Raw genomic sequence first — 22,050 nt, 5'->3', positions numbered from 1 at the left:
AGGACGGTCTGAGGTGTCACCTCGGCTCCTTCAGCTGAAAGCTGGTTTAAAAGGGGGGACCAACATGAACCACAACATACAAAGGTGATGTGACTCTTCACTGGGAATGTTTGCACAACATTGGGGTGGTTTTCAGCTGATTTCTGAGCAAAGCTTATTTCCTCAATATTTTCTACCCGTCGCTCCGGGAGAAATCATTGTGTGTATCCTGGTTCTTGAAGAGGAATGAGGACACAGGCCATGGCAGGTGTTGAGTGAACTCACAGCCCCCAATGGCAGCAATAAATGGCATTTTCAGACAAGAACTCAAGGTTTATATGAGAAAAAATAGATAAATTAATATTTTAAAGAAAGGAAACTTAGGAAATCATGTATTCCTGAACATGCAAAAATGTGTCCATCCTTTTCCCGTGGCCCTGAGCTCAGTAGGGAGGTGAAAGGCACATTACAGGGGAATTCTTCCCCAAAAAAGGGCTAAACCAGGGAGTCTGTGCCAGCATCACTGGGTTGGGTCAAACCCTCTGCTTGGCTGTCCAGGTGTCACATAAGGAGTGAACAACCTGATCCCCAAACCAGAGCTGAACACCTTCAGTTGTTTCATTCCTCTCAGAACAGCTTTGGTTCTTTGGCCAGGCTCTGTGAAAATACTGAAATTTTAAATAATAGTCCAAAAATGGGCTGATGTAGCCAGGAGAGTGTGGGTTGCTGAGAGAAGAGATGGCTGAGCTAAATATTTGGCAGAATTAAGCAAACCAGGAAAGACATGTGGGCATGAAGAAATAATTCAATATTAAATTTCTGGCAGAATTCATAAAATCTGTTTATAGTTCGGATCACAGTGAGGTATCTACTTACTATTATTGGAGTCAAGGTCTGAGGGGCTTTGGTTGCAATGGGTTGGCAACTGTTCCAGAGGGGAATTGTTAACAGAACATTAAACCCATGCTAATAAACCTTCCTCAGGTGAGTGTCTGCTCCCAGGTGCCATTCCAAGGACTTGACCTTCCCAAAATGGGCCCTCCTGCTCTCCTGGTACTGTTTCCCTCCATCCCTGAGGGGGTTGTACCTCTTTGTCATTCACTTCCAACTCCCCTCTGTTCCAAGCACTTCCATGAGGGTTTTGCTCTTCTCCCCCCTCCCTTGATCTCCACCTCCTCTCACCACCTTGCTCATCTTTCCACTTTGCTCCATGTCTCCTTCCTTTCCTTTATTCAATCGAAATTCCCTTTCCTCTGAGCCTCCACTACCTTTTCCCCCACTGGCCTTGCTCCCACCCCTCTGTCCTTCCCAGGAGGGAGCCCTGGAAGCAGCTGGAAACCAGCCAGAGGGAGAAAAGGTGCTGCTGGGGAAGGATTTCACACCAGGAGACACTGGGACACGATCCTTCCCTCTGCCCTTCACCACAGGGAGGGGTCTCCTGTGCCCAAAACCTTCCCAAGAGGGAGGTAACAGATCATTAATTGAAAAGTTCACAGAAAATAGGAAGAGACTGTCAAAAGAAGATTGAGGCTGGGGAGAATTTTTCTTTCAATAAATAAATAAATAAATAAAATGAGCTTTTTCTAGCGAAAAATTCTACCTAGTCCAAGATTGTTCCAGATTTCCAGTGAGAAATAACCAAAAAGCAAGATAATACAGTAGATAAAGTCGGAAAATTTTCAAATTTCCTGCCCTTTCCTCTGCCTTCCTTCCCCACCAAAATAACACGGACAAATAAATAACCGGAAAACACCTTTTTTTTTTTTTTCTGTTTCATTTTCCCTCCATGGCCCTTTCCCTCAGCCCCTGCACCAGGACCACGGAGATGGAGTGGCCATCCCGGCTGTCCCTGCTTGTCATACGTCCCCTCATCTCATGGAGCAGCTTTGGTGCCCCCAGACCTAAATCCCCGTGGGAAACCTCACTTGGAATACGCTCCCAGCTTACGGCTGCACATCCAGTCTCCCTCGTCACTAAATGCCAGATCTATTTTAATATTACGGTTATTTTCCATTGAGATTAAAAAGAGCCACTCGTTCCGAAACACGAAGCGTGGGGACAGTTTACAAGGCGTTTTTCCCCAATCCCTGGGGTTTTTTTGCCACCAGGTGGCAATGGAGCTGCAGCCACCGCCCCGCTCGGGGTGGGCTTCCCAAAAAAAACATCCCGGTTGGGGGGCACGGGGGCGTTATCTGTGGATAACAAATCTTTGGGGTCAGACTGCTTTAATTCCTCTCCAGGCATCTGTTTCTTCCTGTTTTTCCGGGCTCCCTCCCTGCAGCCGTAATCCAGGAGCGGGATGGGGTCGGAGCTCCGGGCTGGGGGGGATTCCAGAGCATCGGGAGTTTTATTGCTCCGGTCGGTGCAAACCCGCAGTGTGAGGGAGATCTCCCGCAGATCCAGGGAGCCTGTGCCGGTGGGATCCCGATGGATGCGGCCACACTGCCCTCTGCCAGCCTCTGCCAATAAAGGCAGCCTGGAAAACCAGGGAATGGCTCGTGTGCCCCTGCCCGACACCATCCCGGGATGTGCCTGTGCACGGGCATCACCCAGGCACCAAGGCCCTTTCACGGGGGTCTCCTGCAGCTCTTTTTCACTATTCCTGGTTCCAAATGAAGTTTGAATCCCATCCCTCGGCTGGGAGCTCTCCAGGACACCTGGGCTCTTATTTTCAGCACCAAAGTGCTCCAAAAGCCAAGAGCCATCAGCGCTCACAATTTTTCCCAGTTTCCATCCTTGTGTCAAAGCCCAGGGATCGTGGCTGAGGGCAGAGGTCACGGGACTGAGCTCTGCAGATATTCAAGGTGCTGATAAGAAATGGTCTCACGGTTACAGCAGCATAGAGAGCCCATATTTAGCTTTAAAACAGCTTTAAAAAAAACCCCAACAGCTCAAATCCCTTCAGCATTAATGGTTCACCTGAGCTCTCAGTGCTGGGGGTGCATTGACTTCATTAGACACAAATTCCTGCCATGGGAAGGGAGAACATTTCAGTGTTCGCAGAACAGAGGGCTCCAAGGTCTGCACAAAATTCTGTTTATAATCTTGAAACCCCTCTTCATAAATAACTAATTAATTTATCTGGTGGAAACTACAGAATTGGGGAAGTGGAACGTGACGGCCCCGAGCCCCGATGGGGATTTCATTGTTGCTGCTCTGAACAGAACTGAACATTTCCAAGGCCACAAAAACAACAGAAACAGAGAAGTTCATATAGGAAAAGGAGTTAGTTCACCTTTATTTCATTTCTCCATAGTCCCAAACTTGACAGACGTAGAAAAATATCCTTGAGTCTGGTAGACAAATTTGCCAACGCTAAATAGCCCTTTTCTCTGACCATCTGGGCCACCCTAAATACATTTGTACAAGCATTACTTCAGGCTTTTTGTTCAAGAAAAGGTTTGTCTAAACTATAAACAATAAACTACAGAGGAAAAACTCGACCTACCAAAGCATGCAGATGAAAGGATCCTCCAAAACTTGAAAAAAACCCCCAAAAATAAAATTAAGAAAGCAAACCAACCTTGAGATGCATTTGGAGGAGGAAACAAATTCAAACAATCGGAGGAAAACAATAATTAAGTAAAGAGAAGTCAAAGCAAACTCTGTAAAGTATCTGTGGATAAGTTAAAATATCTATGGCACAACTTTTCACCAAAAAAAATTAAGGCGAAGACCAACGTTTTTATATAAAAATAGCTGAGCAGGCTCCTAAAGCAGGAAAGAAGCATTTCTCATGGTGACTCTGGGAATCCAAGATTATAAATACCCTTATTTACACAGAACCCAAAGCAATACAAACATCTGGACCCTTTCTCTGGGCATCCAGCACTCAAACACCCAGATCTGGTGTCCTGGACCATAGTGGAGGTACTTCAGTTGAAGGTTTGTAGTAGTTTCTTTGCTACACATACTGATACAAATCATAAAAATGCAATATAAATAGAGATTTTCACAGAGAAACTCAGGAATACACAAAGCTTAAGGGATTGGCCCAGAAAGAAATGATAGAAGTTTTAAAATCATCAATTGTTTTGTAGTCTAAGGAAAACATCCAAGTTTTATAATAATATTTAAACTTTCAGAATAGTTGTTTTTTAAAAAAAATCAAACTGATACCTACAGTGAAAATAAAGCAGGAATTGTCATGGCAGAAGATTCATTATCTCTTCATAAATACAGCAGTTTGTTTATTTGCCAAGTTCACTTATAAATGTCATTATTATGGGCATTTTCATAAATTTCCAAGCCTAAAAGTTACTGATTTTAAAGGAGATGAACAACAAACCATATTTTCATGGATGTATTTGACTAATTTTTCAGAACTATGTCATCCATACATAGTAAGACAAAAATAAGAGCAAATCAAATATATTTTAGAAGAATCACATTAATATTTCAAGTTAAAATACCTTTGTAGACGTTAATATGATCAAATTCAGTATATCTGTGCACATGATAAATCTGCATCAGTGTATCCACATACACTTAGTAATTCCAGAAATAACCACAGAAATCATAAAATTCCCATTGGAGAAGACAATTTTCCCCCAACACAACTCAGTGGATTTGCCCATGACTTTTGGAGCTGTAATTCACAGAATTTGCAGCTAAAGCAGAAGCTTTAGTTTAAATTTTCTAGTTTACTTCAACTTTCTTGCCTAAACCCCAGGCCCTTCATTTCTACCTCCTCGTGCCTCATCCCCTCCCATCCCTCGTCCATCCTGACAACCTCCCCCTACTATTTCTGGGAGATAAATGTGAGGGGGAAGATCAAAAGGACTCTTAAGATGAAACTTAACTACAAACATGGTCTAAATCTACATTTAGCCTGCTACTGATTCATTTTTGCTGAACACTTGCTTAACATCTGCTGATCTTTTCTCCCTAATATCCCACCTTCGGTATTTTCTTGTCCATAGATTGTGTTTAAGACAAATACAGAAAAACAGCACTAGAATAAACCAAGTGAATGTCTCACACTCAACTAAAACCAAGCAGAGAACCGAAGGATGCATGTTGGAAATAATTTATTGCCTAGAAAAGGTTAAAAAAAAAAAGCTTAAGTTCACATTTTCTGTGTGGGTTCAAGGGTGGTGTCAGAGGTAGTGTGTGTAAAATGTAATACAGAGCTGGAAAAGAATTACTGACTTCCTTCAGTAACAAAGGAAAATGTTCCCAGAACCAAAGCACAGCCCTGTTTTCCTTACAGGAACATTCTTAAGCACCTCTTTTATCCAAGAGGGTTTGCTCATTTGTTGAAAAAGAACCACCACCACAAGCCCAAGGTTCTGTCCCACCTGTCTTCTGACCAAAGCAGCTGCTGCTTTTCAGAGAAATGAATATTCAGACCAAAACCCTACTGTGCCATGGAAAACACTAACTTTGTAGCATTGCTTATCCTTTTTTTTTCAGATTTCCCATTTGGCCAATGGGCAAAAATTTACTGGAGTAGGGAAATCATCCACCACAAACCAGCTTGTTTTCTGTGGGAACCAGACGGAGTTTTCTCACTGACCAGCCCCTAGCTTTGCTCAGGGACCTCACAACCAAACAACTCACTCACTTGTGATGATTTGGGACAGAAAAGGCAGGATTTGGCCCTGCCAGTGCTGCCAGTCCTTCAGAGCAGCCTGGGGGAGTGGGGCAGGGGCTGGACGGAGGACAGCAAGCTTTGGGTTGGAACAAGGTACGGATTCTTCCTGTTTCAGGTATGCTGTGCTATTCCCTTAATGTATATTATTGTCCTTCCTTCCATATTATTGTCCTTCCTTCCATATTATTGTCCTTCCACATTGTTATCCTTCCTTACACTCCAAGGACCCTGAGACCGACAGCTGGCTCTGCCTGGAGCACTGAGGGAAGGTCAGTGCTGTGCAGGAGTTTGTTCTCAATGTCAGGAATACAGTAGGGCAAGAGATCCCAAGTGGGAAAGTGGATCCTTTTGTCAAAATTGCAGTAATTCCCATTTCCACAGTCAGGATACCCATGGTGGTGTGGATTTGTTCTGTTCACCTGGATGAGCACAGCAGACACAGCTGTCTCTGTCTGCAGAATGAACTTGGTAAAGCTCTTCCCAGTTTAAGGTGAAGACAGAACCAGTACATTCCTTCCCTCACTCAAAGGGCTGCAAAGCCAAGGATCTGCTTCTTATCTCAGACTTTTTATTGCCTTAGTGAAAAGAAATCCTGGGAAAGATTAAAGCTTGAGGACCGAGCACAGCAGAGAACTGACACTTGTATGTACATCTGCTTGGGTACCTTAAATCTGCCCCAAATTTACCTGTTAGTTGCTATTACTCACTCCTGTCAGACTCTAGATGTGACAGCAGCAGGGAAAGAGAAGGAGGCAGAGCTGCAGGAAACAGGTTTTGAACCACGAGCCAACTTGTCACATCAAAGGCTCTGCTCCCCGAGGAGAGCCCGGCCTGTCTCTGCTCAGCTCTGTTCTGAGCTGCCTCTGCCCACCTGGGCTGCTCCAGACACACACACGTCAGCACTGATGTTCCCATGGATGCACCAGGGATAAAAACACCAGGGAAGTCACTGTTCATGGACAAAGAAATGAGAGATTTCACAGGGTGGTGAAACATCCACAAGTGGCCCTTCTGCTGGAGAGGTTACTCAAATTAGTCAAATCATTGACATGGAAATGAGGCTGATTTCTGTCACCCTAAAAAGCTTTATTTGTTATGGAAAGTCTATGGAATGATAAATTAGCCCTTAATGTGGGCTCTCATTATCGTCCTACAGACCCCAAATCCTGCCAGGCCAAGGGCCCACAGAGCCACCCCACTGCTTTCCATCAACACTTAAAATACCACTAATGGCAATTTAAATGTCATTAAAAATTTGGAAATATGCACTAACAGTGAAAAAAAAACCAGCCAAAGAGCTGTACAGTATCTTCCTCCACAGCATTCTGTTATTAGGGATATAATTCACACTCTTCCTTCCTGATATCCTGTGAAGTTGTCAGGTGTCTCAGCTGTGGAAGCACCACTGCCTCACTGGGTTTTTGGTGTCTCCCTACAGGAGAAAGGGCCAAAGAACAACATTCCCTCAGGGATGGGTGGGTGTTGACTGCAGCTCCTTTCAGCTGAACATCCAAGAGGAGTCCAGCTTCCTAGAGCAAGGGGACTGACATAATTGCAGCAGTTCATTCAAAATTCATTCCTTCCATTTGTTTGGAGATGGAATAGAAACAAGACAGCAAAATAGGAATCATCAGTGGGAGCTTTTCTTGCAGAAAGGTGGATGACTTAATTGACCATGAAATCAAGAACTCCCATTAAGAGTATCCTGCCTTTTGTCATGGGAATTTCAGAGAAGCAGCAGGAAAACAGGGTCCAAACAGTGGCAAATGACAGTACTAGAACACAGAAAACAAGAGGCTTAGTTGTCAGGGGCCCTGATTTCCTGTCTGGAGAGGACAGCAATAGAAACCATTGTCAGCCTGGGATAGAAAACCCTTTATAAATCAGCTTTTCAGAGCCAGCAGAATTCCAGCTGAGCTGTGTCTTCCACGGGAAGGACAGCATTGTGATCTCTGCTCACAAACCTTCATTTTAGACTGGGGGCACTTGCACAGTGTGGCAAACTCTGCTCCACCTGGGGTGAGGCCACAAGGACGTGTCTGCCAGCCAGGATGGGACATTCCACCCCTCACCTCCTGGTCACACAGGAGGTGTGTGATCCCTCTCTCCTGGGATCCCACTCCCAGTTTTAATGACTCCACTCACATCCAGGCCCAGCAGTTTGGAATTCTGGGGTTGCTCTGCAGAGTATGTGGTCAGAGATCTGTTGGGAACTAACAGAATCATACACTGGTCAGAACTGTGCAACTTGGTTTTTAAAACACCTTTTAAAACTGTCCCTACCCTTCATGCAGCTGGTGTTTAACAGTATTGCTAAAAGCTCCTCATGCCCAACGACAAGAGAGACAGAAAAAACCTGAAAGGACAGAGCTCACTACTGGCACTAAACAAAAAGAGTTGTAAAAGTGATTAGGGAAGAACAGATCAGACTGAGAAAACCCTAAAATCTGAGTTAACAGCAGTACTGGGGTGGGGGGGGGAAGGAGTTATTTCCCCAACACTCTGGATTCTCTGAGCTACACCTTGGACCTCCCACTGAAATTAAGGGGATTACTCGCTGTCCTGGATGAATAAGGATTCCCCAGAGTCAATTGTTATTTGGCATAAAATAGAAAGATCAGTTTTTTCACCTGATTGTGTGAAAAATTCTTGCTGAGGGATTCAGATTCCATTTAGAGCATCAATGCCATGGGCAGGCAGCTACAGCATCACCCAGGATCATCCTGGAGTTCCAAACGCTGGAAAACCTTTCAGGATGCAAAGACAGCTCTGGAATTCTGACTGGCTTGGTAAAATGGAGCAAAGTTTGTGGAAAAATACACAACTCATACTTAAAATAACAAGCAGAACTTCAGCATTCAGGCTTTGACAAATCAAAACTGTGACTACAATCATAAAACCCTAAAGAATGTAAACATCCAATCCCATTGCTACTGTATCAGGAAGTCATGCCCTGCAGGTATCAGGGCTCCCATTTCCATCTCATTTCTTCCAACACTTAGCACTGCTTCTTCACATTAATAATTTATTGGTGATAATTCAATTTTCTGAGTTAGCCTTTCAAGGTTTTTTCAGCTATTTTGGTCAGAAAATGGAAGATTCAACAATCTCAAGTCAGAGAACGAAAAACGCTTTAGTTTAATTTCAGGTTTTCCAAAGGGTTCAAGCACAACTCAGAGAAAGCCCGTTGTTTTATTTGGAACCCCAATTTTTAGTCCACCTACCTGAGTAAAAATGGGGAAAAATATAATAAACAGGCCTGGTGAGCACGTGAGGCTGAAGGATTTGCTTTCCACTCAGAAATCCCTGCTCAGAAAGACTTTGCTACAGAGCCAGAGTTACTCTGGAGAGTCAGGAGTTCTCCCAGCCAAGGCCAAACTGCTACAAGTGAAACCTTTTCTCACCCAGTTCTTTCCTTTAGCAAAACCACCATTGCAAATTCCTTGCCAGTGCAAACTGCAGCTGGGCTGTGCCCCAGCCATCCTTCAGGACAGGCTCCTTCACCTTGGACTTGCTTTTTTTGGGCTGAGGAAACACTGGAGAGCAAACTGCCCTTCTCCTGAAACCTGCATGTCCCAGAGGGGTTCTGGTTTGTCAGTTAAAAAAAATAAATCACAAACTGTCTGAGGCATTTTTCTCTGACAAAGAGGACAAGCTGAATGAGGTATCATCAGGCTCTGGGGAGGTGTGGTTGAAATCCATTTCTTCTAGTTCAGGAGGTAAGTCTGAAAGCAGTGCCTGGAAGGGAAAGACCATGACAACACAGTATTAGGTGTATTTTTTTTTTATATGTCAAAATTCAAATATCTTTTAAATAAAGAGCGAAAAACTTCATTGGGTTTTTCAGTCATAATTTGAGCTGTGGAATAAACTCAAGGGAGTGACAGAACACAGAATGACAAACACCTTCTGATATTGAGGACAAACATGTTCTGATATTAATGACAAACAGCTGATATTAAACCCACCCCAGGGCTCACCTGCTGCTGTTCTTTATCATCTGATTTAATTGCCAGTATCAAACTCCGAGTGAACGTCTGCAGTTCAAAATACTTCTGCTTGTGGTTCTCCAGCTGGCTCTCAATGAATCTGACCTCTTCATTCTGGGGGGGAAATCACAGGGGGTTCTGGGAATGCTCATGGGATTGTTTGGGTTGGAAAAGCCCCCTGAGACCTTTTGAGTCCAACTGTTCTCCCAGCACTGCCAAGGCCACCCCTGTCCCCAAGTGCCACATCCACAGGGCTGGTAAATCCCTCCAGGGATGGGACTCCAGCCCTGGGCAGGACAAAGCTTTGGAATAACCCCCACTGCAGCTTTTTAATGACACCTAGACACACTTGGATTAAAACTAAATGTTTTTAGTGAAAATGACAACCAAAGCCCAAGTCTCTCTTCCTAGCAGTGATCTTGAAAAGGCAAAGGGACTGTGAGAAGAGACAAATAAATTCCATTATTGCAGCAGAAGGCTTGACACAAAACCCATGGAAAATAACTTGAAAATTCCTCAAAGCTCCTACAAATTAAAATGCAGCATCTTTAGTGGAGCTGGGTCTGACATGGACCACCAAGTGTCAGCTCACCAATCTCCTCAGGGTCCCTCGGATCACACAATAAACAGGGATTTTCCAACCCAGGTTTGGGTTGGAAAGGAGCTTATAAATCATCTCATTCCAACCTTCATATAGTTATTTCTGGGCATTGAAACTAGATGTACAAAATGGGGAACTGTCAATAATGTGCATGTCATGGCTAAAAAGACATTTTTCCAACCTATACTTGCAAATCCCTTAATTAAAAATTCAGATTTGATAAGTACTTTTGTTTATTCCAAATATCTCCTCTCCTTCAAACTTACCAACTGATTGGTAGGCAAGATCCAAATGCTGAATCTGGTGATCAGTGTAGAGCTAAAATTCATTTTCTGTGGTTATTTACCTTTGCAAAGATCATGAAAATCAAACTGTGTATTCAAGTTACAAGATCAGAGTCACTGCTCATTTTTGTAAAGGGGCCCTGTATAACAGCACCAACTGTGCATCCTCCTGGAGAAAAAATATGCTGTTTCTGCTTACACTTGCTGGCTGTAATTCAGCTTTAGTTGATAGGAAAAGGTGAGATTATGTGATGCACTACAGGTTTTCTGGTCTTGTTGGGGTTTTTTTTCCCCCAGAAAATTCCCATTTTTTCAGCAAGAACATTGCTCTCCACACTGCTTCAGGTGATAACAGCTCTGGGAATGAGAGGGGAATATTTGGGCTGTGATTTTGAGGCTTTCATAAAAAAATGAGTTGAGTTTCTTTCAGATGGGAACTCAGCAGTTCAGCACTGGATTTTGCCCAGCCAAGGAAGAATTCAGATTTAGGTAGAAAACTCCTGGATTAATCAGTGATGTCAGATGACAAACCCAGGTCTGCAGGGCACTGTCACAACAAGCCTGTCACTGCAGTGAGAGGTGACATTAAGAAAAGGTCATTCCCTCTCCACGTTCATTCCCCACTGCCCTTCCCAGGAAAACGCTGCTGGAAGGAGCAATTTTTGTTCTGAAGGGATGATCTGTACAGACCTGGTTTCCAAGTGAAAAAAATCAGCTACACAGGGAAAGCCATGCTCAATAAAACATGGAATTATGGCAGCTCAGGGGAGCAGTAACATCCCTCCTCTTCACCCCTAGGCAGCTGTCAGGATCCCACTGCTTCTCCTCCCTCCCACAGTCACCACTTCCAGGCACGTCCTGGGAAATGACTTCTCCTCAGACCCCCCATTTTATTAAGGATCCCAGCTGTTATGTCCCTTCCAGAGCTGGCAGCAGGAGAAGTGTGCTGCAGCATTCCAAGGAACAACTGTCCCACAAAAAGGGAGTTGTGGTTTACAGGCTCCATAAACTGGTTTGGGACACGTGGCAGGAGCTGCACCCGCAGCAATGCAACTGCTCTGTGAAGTGGGGTTTTCCTGCTTCCCTGGGGGTTGAAATATGGAAAGTGTGGCTGGAGGTGGGATGAGAGGGGTCTGAGGGCAGGATGTGCACACAGGGATAAGAGCAGAGGGGCTGCCTTTGCTGAATTCCTCCCCTGAACTCCCAGAGGACTGTCCTGCTGTGCCTGACACAGCCCAGTTACTCACCTTATAATCCAAGAGAGAACTCATCTGATCCACTTCAGAATTACTGATCATATCACTCTCCTCATCATCGATAATTTCTATTTTCTGGAACAGAAGCAAACGGTTCATTTGGAACATTCCAACGCCCAGAGAAGACAAACTAACCAGGATCCTCATCCCAGAGTGCCAGGGAGGGGTGAAGGTGACAGGAGACAACAATCCACGTCTCCAAGTGGCAGAAAGGATGCAGGGCTGGGCTGGCTCCGAGGAATCCCGAGCTGTGCAGCCCCATTAGGTGGCAACACTGCACCTCAGCCAGGACCCAGGAATCCACAGGGAGCTGCTGCCATGGTGACTGGGCTGTGTACAGGGGAGGAGCTCCCTGGCTCCAGGATTTAGGCATCAAATTGAACATTATATCCCCTCACAGCCCTGCTCTGAAGGAGGTTCTGGAAGTTTATCCCTCTGGAGTAAACCAGACATTAGGGCAAGTACTGATCTATTTTGTGCCTGAAAAATGAAGGAGTTCCCCTTTGTCCCTCTCTGGCCACAGGGCAAGTGAAGTGCCCTAAACAGCAGAGGATGCTGATCCAAAGGACAGTTCCAAATCCACAAACGTGGACATTTTCACCTAATTCACAAAAATTTGGGGAGGTTTTTATATTGGGTTTCTAAAGACACCTAAAGCACAATGTTAAGACCAAGCTTAATGCTGATTAAAACTTAGAAATACATCCCAATCCTATCCCAACTTTTAAAAAAAAAATCACTTTTACATTATTTACCAATTGCATGCTCTGTTTTCTCCCAACAGAAAAGAATGTTTTTTCTTTTTATGTAAGAAAATTCAGTTAAAAGGTTATTTCAACAGGAGAAAACACAAAATGCACACATTTTTAGTGCCTCTATGAGATTTTAATTTTTATTCCTATCTAAGGTATATATCAAACAGATAAAGTGGATGTGAATTAGTGACAAGAATGGCATTTTTCGACAGAGCTGTGAAGCATGACTGCCCAGATTTCACTACATTTGAGAGGGAAGCAGGGGTAGTATATGAGAAGGAGATTGTTTTTAAACTATTTTTAATTGGTTTGATAGTTGTGAACATCTATGAGACTATCTATAATAAAGCAATTTTACTATGGTTTCAGGATAGTGTTTAAGCCCAGTCCAGGCTCATGGTTGGTTCCTGAGGTGTTATTCCAGAGGAGGCTCCTTCCCTGCAGCACATCCATGTCCCTTCTGGCTGCCTGCACTCCAGGCAGCAGGAATGTCCTTCTGATCCCAAGGAGAAACCCTTCCAGGGGGGGTTACCAGGCTCTCCCTGGCAGGACCCACCAAGGTCCCAAGTGTGTGTTGAAAGCAGGGAGGATAAACCACATTTCCTGTGTCTGACAGCCCAGCTGAAGTGACAACACTTCAAAGGCTCCATGTCCCCGAGATCTGCTGCTCCATCCTACCCTCGGCAACACTGTGATTCAAATATTTTTGTTTTTAGGCTCAGCTTGAGGAAAGAGTCTCTAAATAAGTGCCAAACATTCACACTATCTTTCTTAGACATACACTTTAAGATAGTAGGGGAAAGAACAGATTAGAATTTCAAATAGGAAAATTGCATCTCTTATGCAAATCCAATGTATTTTAGTCCAATTTTAACTGCATTTTTAAAAAGTTTTGTGACAGTGTTTTCAGAACAAAGTGTGAAGAAACTATTCCTTGGATTTGTTCCCGTTATTACATCAAATTGCACAGTGCTGGGCTTCAGGGAACTGGAGAGCTGAGTCTCTGAGACATCATCTCTGCAAACCCTTTGCCTGTCACTTCAGATCCTGTATCTCCATGGGAGACACATCAGCCAGACCTCCGAGGGATTAGCTGAGGTCACAGCAGGACACCTGGGATAAGGGAGGGAAAAGGCAGCTGGATCTGTTCAGGATCTGTTCAGGCAGCCTGTGGGGTTTCAGTGTATCCAAAGGATGATCATAATTAACAAGGGAAAGGAAAAGTCTCCTCCTCCCAGGGGGAAGGGACTCTCCTGTTGCTTCCCCCCTCGGGTTCTGGGTGGTCAATGGAACACAAATGTTGTTCCCTGTTCTGAGCTGTGGGTTCAGCCCTGCCCAGGGGGCTGGGCCATGCCCTGATCATTCTGCAGGTAACTCCAGGTAAAAGTCACTCACCTGGGGTCTTCTCTCCTTTCTTCTAACCTGAGAGAGGGCTGGCTGAACACAGGGATTTATGGCATTATTTGCCAGGACTCCTCTCTCTGCCTGTCCTGCCTTGTCTCACTGTTCTCAGTTAAACCAGCAAAGGGGAAAACAAGAAACACTTGAATAATGCCCTGGCCGGGGTATGGGAGTGAAGGATCCCAGAATCCCAGACCATTCCGAGTGGGAAGGGATCCCCAAGGATCATCCAGCACATTCCCATCCTACCTGACTCGCCCATCCAAGGTCAGCCAGGCAGAGGAACCACTAGAGATACCTGCTGAAAGCTACAGAAAACCAGGTTTAATTCTGGGTTTTTTTCTCCTTCTTTCTGTTTTGCTACACTTGGTACTTTCAAAGCTCTACCCAAGAGTTGGGCTTGGCCCTCCAGAGGAAGAACAGCAGATTGGCAGACTAGAGAAAAAACATGTAATTCCATTTCCACTGAATGTTTTAGTATTTTTTTTTCTACTATGTTTTAGTATTTCTAGTACAGTTTTAGTGCTCCCAACTAGGAAGGCCTCTCAGCACCCTCAAGTTTTCACCTAATGAGAAACATTGATATTGGACAACCCCAGCATGAGGAATTCAGGAGGCAAAGGAAGGTACCTACCACATTGTCAGCGGGAACTGGATTCTGGTCATCATCTTTGTGACCAATTTCTTCATTTTGAAGAGCTTCATTTGTCTCTTCTGCAGAAATAAATTAGATTTGTCAGGTTTCATTCCACTTTTATGCTGCAGGAACATTAATAGTCTTTACCATAAATATGTCACAGCTGCTAAATTCAAAAGCAAAGTCATAGTAACAATGTCTATTCATAAAAAATAACATATGTCTGATTAAAGAAGACATCCTGTCACAAGGATTTCAAGCCAATTTGCCAATTGCTACTTGAAACAATAGGAAAAATATCAGTTATTCTCTTACAATCTTCCTGTTTTTTGATTCAGGTTGGAATATTAAAAGAGTTTCACATCAAAGGTGTACAGAACATTTTTTTTAATGTCAAATAAATTACTGCATGAAAAATTCTGCATTCCCTGAAATTACAGGATACATATCAGAATATCACCTGAAATTATAGGTTTGTGTCTGAACCCACCTCCTCCTTGCAGACATTGGTTAGTTTTGAACCAAAAACTGAGCAAGCAGATAATTTCCTTCTCATGTGGCAAATGTATCCCCACTGAACCTAAGCTGCTGTTTTATGTACAAGCACTTGAAAACAGAGCAGATTTTACCCTTCTATTTCAACCACAAGGATGAAATATAGATGAAATACAGAACAGATGATTCTATTTGCCTTAATGGCCAATGAGAAAACATAACCCAAAGGAAGATAAGTAAGTCTGTTCACCCCTAAAATTATGTTTCTCATATTTACTTGAATTTTCTGCATTAATATATAAATATATATATTTAATATAAAGAGGAAAAGAGGGAATGGGCAGCAAGGTTCAGGTAGGACACTGGAAGGGGGCAGGTGGCAATGCCAGGGTCTGTCAGCTCCACACATACACAGGGATAACAGGATTTCCCTGGGATTACCAACACTGCAAGGACAGGATAATGTTTAGGCCAGATCATACAGAGACAGTTAATTGTTTTAAGTAACTTTTCTACCAGTTGAATATCTCTAAACTGAGCAAATTTAATTTAAAATTGTTTCGAATAAGTTTAATCTGCCATCAGTCGTGGCTTCCGAGGACAATTAGTGCCAGGAGCAACAGGAATGGGATCAAATGGGAGAACTGGAGAGTAGGAGCAGGGAAGGGCCCTCGTTACACCCAGGGGGGTGAAGGGCACTGAGGAGGCACCTCAGGAACTCAGGAACATTCCAGAGCACCAGCCACTCCATAACCCTGAGAGTCACCCCTTGGATCCCACAGCAGCTCCCTACAGCATTCCCAACTCTTTAAATATTCATCCTCAGCTCACAGAACCCAGCACAGCTCTGACCCTCCACAGGGCTGTGCTCACACAAAGCATGGATCCAATTAACATACAATTTAAAAAGGTGAGGCAATAGAAGAGCTTTAATGCTTCATTTGGCATCACAGTACAGCTCACTCTATTTTTTTATATTTATACATTTTAAAAGCAAGAGCCATCACCAGTGTCACTCTAATCAGGTGATCAAAAATAGCTTTTTTTCTGTCTTTCAAAGTGGTTTTTGTTGTGGTGGTTTTGGGTTTTTTAATAAATTAGGATCAAAAGTTACAGTTCTCAAACATTAAAACAATCCCTATCTGTGACTGAATGGCACACATGAGTATTAGGGGAAATATTTTCCAGGGAGTTCAAAACAAGCTGAGCTGCAGCAGTAAAACCTCCTCCTTTGAACTGGAGAAATGAATAGCAATAATTGTTGTGGGAGAATAAAGGAATGAAAGTGGGATTCCTGGATGCTGTGGAAATCCTGTCATTTTTCTTGCACTTCCTTAAGCTTTGACACTAATAATCTACTCAAAGTCTTCCAGCCTTATCTTGTTTTATGAAAGCCTTGCTCAAAAAAAGTGCTGTTATTTCTCACTTTAACTACAGAGGGTTCAGACTCTTCCCCTGTCACTGTTTTCTTTCAAGCAGATCTGACTTATATCAGCTCTTTCCACACCTCAGGCAAATCAAGGACTCAGAGATTCTGCATCTCACTTGCCTTTCAATCACTTGACCCATTTCTTTATCATCTTATTCTCTTTCCAGCAGGTTATGACAAAGCCATCACAAATTCCTTCCCAGCAGCTCTCCCTTTTCCTGATTCTTCCCTTGAAATTGTTCTGACAAGATGACAAGATCAAGCCTGGCACATCGAGCTGCACCAGCAGGCCCGAGGTCAGGCTTTCTTTTAGTTTAGAGAGCAAAGGCTTTATTGATCTCTCTAATCAGAAGCACTGGGAGCAATTAGTGAGCTGTGGATGTGCAGAGCAGCTCGTGGGGCCCAGAGCTCATGGACAAGAGGGGAAGGGAGGGATCGATTCCATGTGCTCGTGGGAGGTGGAGGAAAAGGGAATTAAGTCCGAGACACTCACTCACTCCAGATCCTGCAGTTTTCCAAGGACATGCCCTGTGGGTGCAGCTCTGAGGCTCCTGAGCCCTCCCTGCTCCTGGCTTTGATCTGCTGGTTGGTGTTTGCCTGTCAGAGCCTGGAACACCAGGAGTTCTGGGCAGCTTTAGCTCAAGCCCAGGTCTGAGCTGATGGCTCCCTGCCAGGAGAGCTGTGAGTGCCCAGCTCTGCTCAGCTCACAGGGAGCAGGTCCATGTGCATCAGTGCCTGGGGTCACTGGGGCTCACAGGAATCATGGAATCACAGCATGGTTTGGGTTGGAAGGGACCTGAAAGCTCATCCAGTCCCACCCCCTGCCATGGCAGGGACACCTCTCACTATCCCAGGCTGCTCCAAGCCCCGTCCAATCTGGCCTTGGACACTTGCAGGGATGGGGCGTCAAACGGGATGGATATTCCAGGTGGTCGTGTACACCTGGCCAGTTTGCAGAGAGCATTTTTTAAACCTGGCTTCCTGGGGAAGGGAGATTCTTCATCTGTGCTGTCAGTCCAGCTCTCAGCTGCACCAGCAAAATGTGAACTTGTCTTGTATGAATGAGGCAGAAACGGAGCTCTTACAAGAAAAGGCTCCTGCAATTTCTGTGATAACAAAGCCAACAGAACTCAGAGAGAGGGAGAAGAAAGAGACCAAACAGTACCTTCAACAAGCTGAGGTGGAGCCCTTGTGACTGTGAGAGACTCTTTCAGACGTTTGTGAAAGTGAACAACAGAATCCAAAGCATGCACACTGCACAAAATTAAAAATACAGGCACAGCAGTAACTGCAATTCAAATACCTTGTGAGCTTCCTTCAGATAAGCAGATTGACACTTCATCATTCCTATCATTATCATCCCCCACTTCAGTAGCAGTTTCCTCTCCTGGATTAAGTGCTGATTTAGAAACAAATTCAGATTGATCAGAGAAATCAGCAGGACCTCCTCTAGGGGGTGGGACCTCAATCCCCATTAAACGATATTTCCGTCTTCGATTCCCAATCCAAGTCTTGTAAGAGAAATAAACATGAATGAATCAGAAACTATGACAAAGCAACAGGCCCCCAACCAAGTGACATCAGCACATCTGGACTACAGGAACAAGAGTGCAGCAGCACTGCAGGGGAGGGGTCATTCCCCCTGTTTGACCCTCATGAGGCTGATTCCTGGGATCCTGTGTCCAGGCTCAGTTGTCCAACACAAGGGAAAAGGGAAGGTGCACAGCGAAAGGAAAAGCAGCAACAGGCACAAGTGGCAGCAAGGGAAGCTCTGACTGGAGTTGAGAAGAAAAGGAAAAATATTCTTTCCTGTGAGGCACAGGGACAATGTGTCCATAGGAACCTTGGCACCTCCAGCCTTGGAGGTAACTCAGCATTTTACCGGACATCATCCTGGGAAACCTGACCTGACTGCAAAGTCAATCCTGCTCTAGATAAAGAGCAGGACTAGGTGACCTCATAAGGTCTCTCCCCACCTAAATTATTCAACAAATTTAACTTAAAATCTTTGATCCAGGTTTCTCCCACTCTGCAACTTCCTTAAGGGGACTAAAGTGACCCAAACATCCCACCTGTTCTAGGATTTCCTACAGGGAATTGGCCAAGGTGACAGATCTACATCACTCCACTCTGAGGACAGAACACTAAGTTCAGAGCAGGATCATCCTTCAGTCCCCTGTGGCTGGAAGACAAGGCTTTAGGAAGCACTGCCTGCAGGAAGGTAGAGGAGCCCACTGGGAACAGTGGAGGAAGATGGAACAGGGCCAGGACCCAGGAACCTGGAACCCCATTCCCGGTGGGATGGGTATGGATGCTTTAAGTTCATTTTACATCAATAAAACTAAGTTTCAAAAAAGAAAAAAGGGAAAAAAACCCTCTAACATTCCAAATTCTCCAAGTGGATCTGTACAACTGTCCATTAATTTGCTTTCTCTGATAAAGAAAAGTCTACACTAAAAATTATTTAACACCCAAAACAGGGTTTAACATGATGTCATAAGAACTGTCTGCACCTCTTCACCTCTTATCTCTCTCCCTTCCCTTCCATTACTGAGGCTTTTTTCTGATATAGGGCATGAAAAAGTTTAGTAAAAAAAACTTGTTGCTTGTAATATCTTGATTATCAAAGAGAAAAATAAAAAAATATTAACAGCAGTCCCAACTACTAAAGGCAGCTTCATGCTGTGCTAACCTTGAAAAAAAGATCTTTTCAAGCTGCATCTCTAACTAGCTAAAAGGTGACATGCTGAACACTATTTTTGGCAAATCCTTTTTGTTGGCTGGTATTTGCTTTCCCAGCTTGCTGGTTTTCCTCTTTGAAGAATGCACAACAGGCACGCAGAGAGCTACCCAGATAATTTTGTATATTATGTATTGTTTGGGGAAAAAAATAAAATAAAAAAAAAAACCCACAAGCAGCCCTTTGAGATCTGTATCTCTTTTTTCCAAGCTGTGTATTGCCACTCTTTAAATTTTCCCATAATCTTGTGATGGTAATAAATAGTGATAACAAGTAGAAAATTTAAAATTGAATCTACTTCTTTTTTAGTAAAAAATTCAGAGCAAACTGAGGCACTTGGGAAAAGCAGATTTTGTCTTTTTATACACCTTTCAAAGCAGAAAAGCTTTCATTGAACATATTGAATATGCCATAGAAGATGAACATGTTTTTATAGTGTCACCAGCTTTTACCTGGTGAACTGCTGGCAAAGAGGAGGAGATGTCTTTACCCTACAGTGCGTGCTTAGGAGTAGCTTTGATCTCTTATATCCAAAAGCTTTCTGTTCTATTAATTAAAAAAAAATATATAAAATTGTTATGCAGTTGTCTTATATTCCTCCCATATTTCTGAGGAGCTTCATAGCTGACATCCCTCCTTAGCAAATGTCTGTCTTGCTGCCAAAAGGGCTATTCTGCTATTCTTCTATGAATTAATAAAAATGTGTAAAAAAAAAACCAAACAAAAAAAAAAAAACCCACAAAACAAAGAACCCAAAACAAAATGTAATCAGCCATAATTATAATGTAAAACAGAGAAATATTTTAAGTTAAAGAGGTTTTGGCCGGAGTTCACATATTTAAATTTGCTGTGGGTGTTATTTTTTATACACACACACATACATATATATATATATATATAAACCCAAATATGTGTATATATATATATATATATTTATATATGTATGTGCAGTTGGGTTTATATGGATACTCAGTACTACTTTATATATGCTGCATTTATTTTTTACATCACAATTCTTGCTACAATTCCCAAGTCTGCCATATAGAGGAACCAGAGTCAGAGGTGGGGCAGACACTGGTAACAATAAAGAAGAAAAGAAGAAAAGATATCTTTTTTTTCCTTCATTTGTGTGTGTTTTGATACAGGTTATGCCAGAGCCCTGCCCTGAGGACAAAAGCATTGCAGCAGATTAAAGGCATGTACAGAACTTCACAGTGTCCCCCTGTGTGATTCCTAAGGGAACAAACTGAGGGAGCATGGATGTCACTGTCCTGGAGATGAGCTGTGTCATGTCCAGGAGATGCTGGCAGTGGGAACAGCTCCACCTTTCAGAAAGCAAACTGAAGAGCTTGGGAAATAGGGAGCAGCTTTGTTCTCTACAGAGAAAAGAGTAATTCTTTTCAGCCTCCAAAAGTACAGTTTAGTTTTTTAGGATTCAGGTAAACAAGTAAATAATCAGATCTGTGTTAACACTGAGAGTAGCTCTGGTACCATTCTGATGTTCCAACCCAGAGGTCTCCCCAGCAGGAGGGTTTCAATAAGGGCTCCCAGTTCTGCTTTTGCAGCAATGTCAGGAGTTTAGGAAAGAGGTGGAAAAAGAGGATGGAGACTGAAAGGACTGATCATAAATGTCCTGCTTGTTATGGGGGCTCTTGTCATGTTTTTGTCGGACTGAAGGACAGCCAGACTCTTTCCTGAGGATGGACACACCTTGAGTGACCGAGACCCCCCAGCTGGAGAGTGATGCTGTATCTCTGCTCATCTGGGACACAGTGGCATCAACTGAGGCTGTACCAAACTTCCCAGCCTCTGGAAGAGATGATGTGGGGTGTTCTTGGGAGTCAAGTGATCTCCACCACCCCTGTACCTTGTAAAGCAATCCCTCCTCAGCCACATCTACATGGACTATCAAACTGAACCCAGAATTGTTCACAGTGCCCTGTGCTCTCCATCACATCTCAGCCTGCCCTCAAGACACTCCTGTTAAATAGTTTTTTTCCTGTTTTGGAGCATTTTCTTTCACATGTTTTTTTCCTATAAGCATGAATGAGAAATCCTTTCCCTTTGTCTACAGAAAAGTCTTTTTTTGGTATCTTAATAGCAATACAAATAGCACCTTTCAGTCTTCTAGGATCTCCCTACAAAACGAAACATTTTTACTTAAAATCTTACTCCAGAGGATGTCAAACAGCTTGTAGTGCTGCTTCTGCTGCTGATCAATAAGATCTTACCTGAGGGCTTGTGCTATATATAGATGCAGAAAGAGCAGGAGAGCACTTCCCAGCGTGGTCATTCATTATGTAATACGTGATATCTATTTCAAGCTTCCTCATGAAATTTTTAAAGCCTTTCATCTGTCCTATTTTTGCTCCAGCGACAAGATAAGGAGAAGACTCTGGATTTCTTACCCGCACTATTTCACAGTCAACATTTAATTCTGCAGCCACAGCTTCAATTTTCTCTCTGCAGACTGAGCCCAGGCTGGTCATGCCATTGTCCCAGTATTTCTTTAGGGTGGCTAAGTCTCGGTCACTAAATTGTGTGCGGTCCTGTAACTGCAAGATAAAAAACACACTGTTAAGGTTTAAAAAAAAAATCTGCTTATCCCATTTCATTGCCAGAGGTCTCATGTACAGTAAGACATAAGTGGTACTGTCTCCATGGCTCTTCTTCTCTTTTAGCTCTCCCTTAAGAGTTTATTTTTTTAAAGTTTGGGTTTTTTTATTCAGGGCAGTTCAGAGTTCCCTGGGATTTGCTTTAAAGGCAGTGGCAGGTTTAAAGCACTTCAGCTTTGTTTCAACTCCACCTGATTTTTTTTGCCATTTTTTTTTATCTCATCCTATAAGGCCTTACTGAAAAGAACTTTTTTCCCCTTGTGCTGTTTACTC

The 22,050-nt window shown here is 43.5% G+C and overlaps 1 protein-coding gene across 7 annotated transcripts in view; it reads right to left on the bottom strand.

Moving 5' to 3' along the window:
• Positions 1-3,173: 3,173 nt before the first annotated feature.
• The window catches only part of HDX (highly divergent homeobox), a 45,587-nt gene continuing 26,710 nt past the window's right edge, over positions 3,174-22,050 (bottom strand). For all 7 annotated transcript variants that reach the window (XM_051786118.1, XM_051786164.1, XM_051786159.1 and 4 more), the window contains 6 exons: positions 21,571-21,717; positions 17,726-17,933; positions 14,496-14,575; positions 11,697-11,780; positions 9,556-9,678; positions 3,174-9,313 (listed from right to left, as the gene is read on the bottom strand). In XM_051786118.1, the coding sequence (XP_051642078.1) occupies positions 9,188-9,313; positions 9,556-9,678; positions 11,697-11,780; positions 14,496-14,575; positions 17,726-17,933; positions 21,571-21,717 (768 nt within the window). In that variant the 3' untranslated portion in view covers positions 3,174-9,187. The remainder of the gene's footprint in view (positions 9,314-9,555; positions 9,679-11,696; positions 11,781-14,495; positions 14,576-17,725; positions 17,934-21,570; positions 21,718-22,050) is intronic.

This window comes from Manacus candei, unplaced genomic scaffold (assembly GCF_025592945.1).
Source record: "Manacus candei isolate 608988 ecotype Guabito, Panama unplaced genomic scaffold, ASM2559294v1 h1tg000003l, whole genome shotgun sequence".
NCBI classification, from domain to species: domain Eukaryota; kingdom Metazoa; phylum Chordata; class Aves; order Passeriformes; family Pipridae; genus Manacus; species Manacus candei.
The sequence above is the reverse complement of the archived record's forward strand: the minus strand, read 5'-3'. Positions and strand labels throughout refer to the sequence as shown.